This window comes from Gadus chalcogrammus, chromosome 2 (assembly GCF_026213295.1).
Source record: "Gadus chalcogrammus isolate NIFS_2021 chromosome 2, NIFS_Gcha_1.0, whole genome shotgun sequence".
In the NCBI taxonomy this organism is placed as follows: domain Eukaryota; kingdom Metazoa; phylum Chordata; class Actinopteri; order Gadiformes; family Gadidae; genus Gadus; species Gadus chalcogrammus.
In genome coordinates, this window is record NC_079413.1 from 10777578 (window position 1) to 10779460 (window position 1883).

Below are 1883 nucleotides of genomic sequence, written 5' to 3' on the forward strand. Positions count from 1 at the left end.
TTTAGCCACAAATTAATTTCCCCCAGCGGAGCGCTTCAGGTGCAGACAGCCGATAGTCTGTACAACAGCGCCTGATGTATGTATGTTTGTATGTATGTATGTATGTATGTATGTATGTATGTATGTATGTATGTATGTATGTATGTATGTATGTATGTATGTATGTATGTATGTATGTATGTATGTATGTATGTATGTATGTATGTATGTATGTATGTATGTATGTACTGTGTGTGTGTGTGTGTGTGTGTGTGTGTGTGTGTGTGTGTGTGTGTGTGTGTGTGTGTGTGTGTGTGTGTGTGTGTGTGTGTGTGTGTGTGTGTGTGTGTTCTTCATCACTGGGCCACTTCTCTTTGTTTACATTTGCATTCATACACTTTAATAAACAGTGAAGTACTATACTTAACCACTTTGTATTGTATAATTTATATTACTTATACCGTTTTGTTTGCCCTGTTTGCCTGTTTGTTACTTTAGCGTCTATTTTTGTTTTCATTAGTACTTTTTATTTTTTATTGTAATGTATCTAATACTGTGTTTTCCACTGCTGCTGGGCTCTTGTAACGAAGGAATTTTCCCTCCGGCGGATTAATAAAGTTGTTTTCTATCTATCTCTAAAGCATACAACCAGTAATTGGTATGATACTTTCATTTTTGTAAATAAACTTAATGCACATGCTTTGAACAGATTCGAAAGATTCATGGCAATTCAAGACATTATTTTAATACCATGCTGCACGATGTCAAGATATATTCATACAAAAAGACATGCAGCATTGTCAAAAGTGCAAAACGTATTTGATCACATTACAGACCCGGGACCGCGCATGCGTGATAGGAGCAAAACACTGTGATTGTGATTGGGTTAATAAAACTGCATCCCCCACATGCCACTGAGTAGCCTACTACAGAAATAAGACTTTTTGTATGTAACTATAATCCACGTCCATTACGTCCAAAGACATCATCTTCCGAACGACCACAGCACAATGCTTACCATGCGTTTTGAGTTTATGAGCTAAAAACATTCAATAATCATCATTAGAAATTTACTAAAATAGTTTGAGGTAACATCTTGTAAACATGTTCGTTGCTTTGTTCAAGTTGGCCCTATGGTTATCAAAACATACAGACCAGCCGATGTGTAAACAATTTCTGGCTCAAACTTTACGCACACTGTCTTTGTAGGCTAGATATTTTGTTGCAGATTTTTTTTTTTTTCCCGGAAAGGGTTCCTACTATTTGCATATCAATATTTTCCTTACCAACACACCGAGAGCGCCTTTTCAATGTGTGCATGCAGATTCGACATGCCGAGGCATTTATCTCTCCGCGCTAACATTTCTATCTAAACATGCTCTCTAGCTCAGTCCGATCATCACCGCTTCCACATCTTTGGAAGGTCTCCGGTCTTTCACCAGAAAGTTGATCATACTCTCCGACTTGATCATCAGGTTGCAACCCAGGAAAAAGATCCCAAACATCACCGTGAGCGAGAGCACGCACAGCACGGCTATCTGCACCACGCGCATGATAAACAGTTTCCTCTCGTCCTGCTGCAGCACCAGAGACCCGCCGTCGCTGGTCGCCACATCGGTGCCGTTACAGCAGCTCGCCAGGGTACCGGCAAGAGTTTGGCTGCCGTTGAACAGCGCACCTTGGGTAAGCTCGAAGAAAGTGCGGTTCATGATTGTTCCTCCTCGCGGATGTTCAGCAACTCGGAACGGAGGAGTCAGACTCCAAACACTGACCGAGGACGGTCCCTTGGAAGCACAACTTTCCCGCTCGGCTTTCACGTTGTTTGAGGCTTGCTCTGGTGGGTGTCCTTAGGTGTAAAAACGCATCTCTCGAGGAGCCGATGTAACACGAGACAGTGCCTGTAC

General features: G+C 41.8%; 1 protein-coding gene across 1 annotated transcript in view; it reads right to left on the reverse strand.

Moving 5' to 3' along the window:
• Window positions 1-820: 820 nt before the first annotated feature.
• rprml (reprimo-like) overlaps window positions 821-1883 on the reverse strand; it is a 1112-nt gene continuing 49 nt past the window's right edge. The window contains exon 1 of the mRNA XM_056578171.1: window positions 821-1883. This exon is cut by the window's right edge and continues 49 nt beyond it. Coding sequence (XP_056434146.1) covers window positions 1362-1688 — 327 coding nt within the window. The 5' untranslated portion in view covers window positions 1689-1883 and the 3' untranslated portion in view covers window positions 821-1361.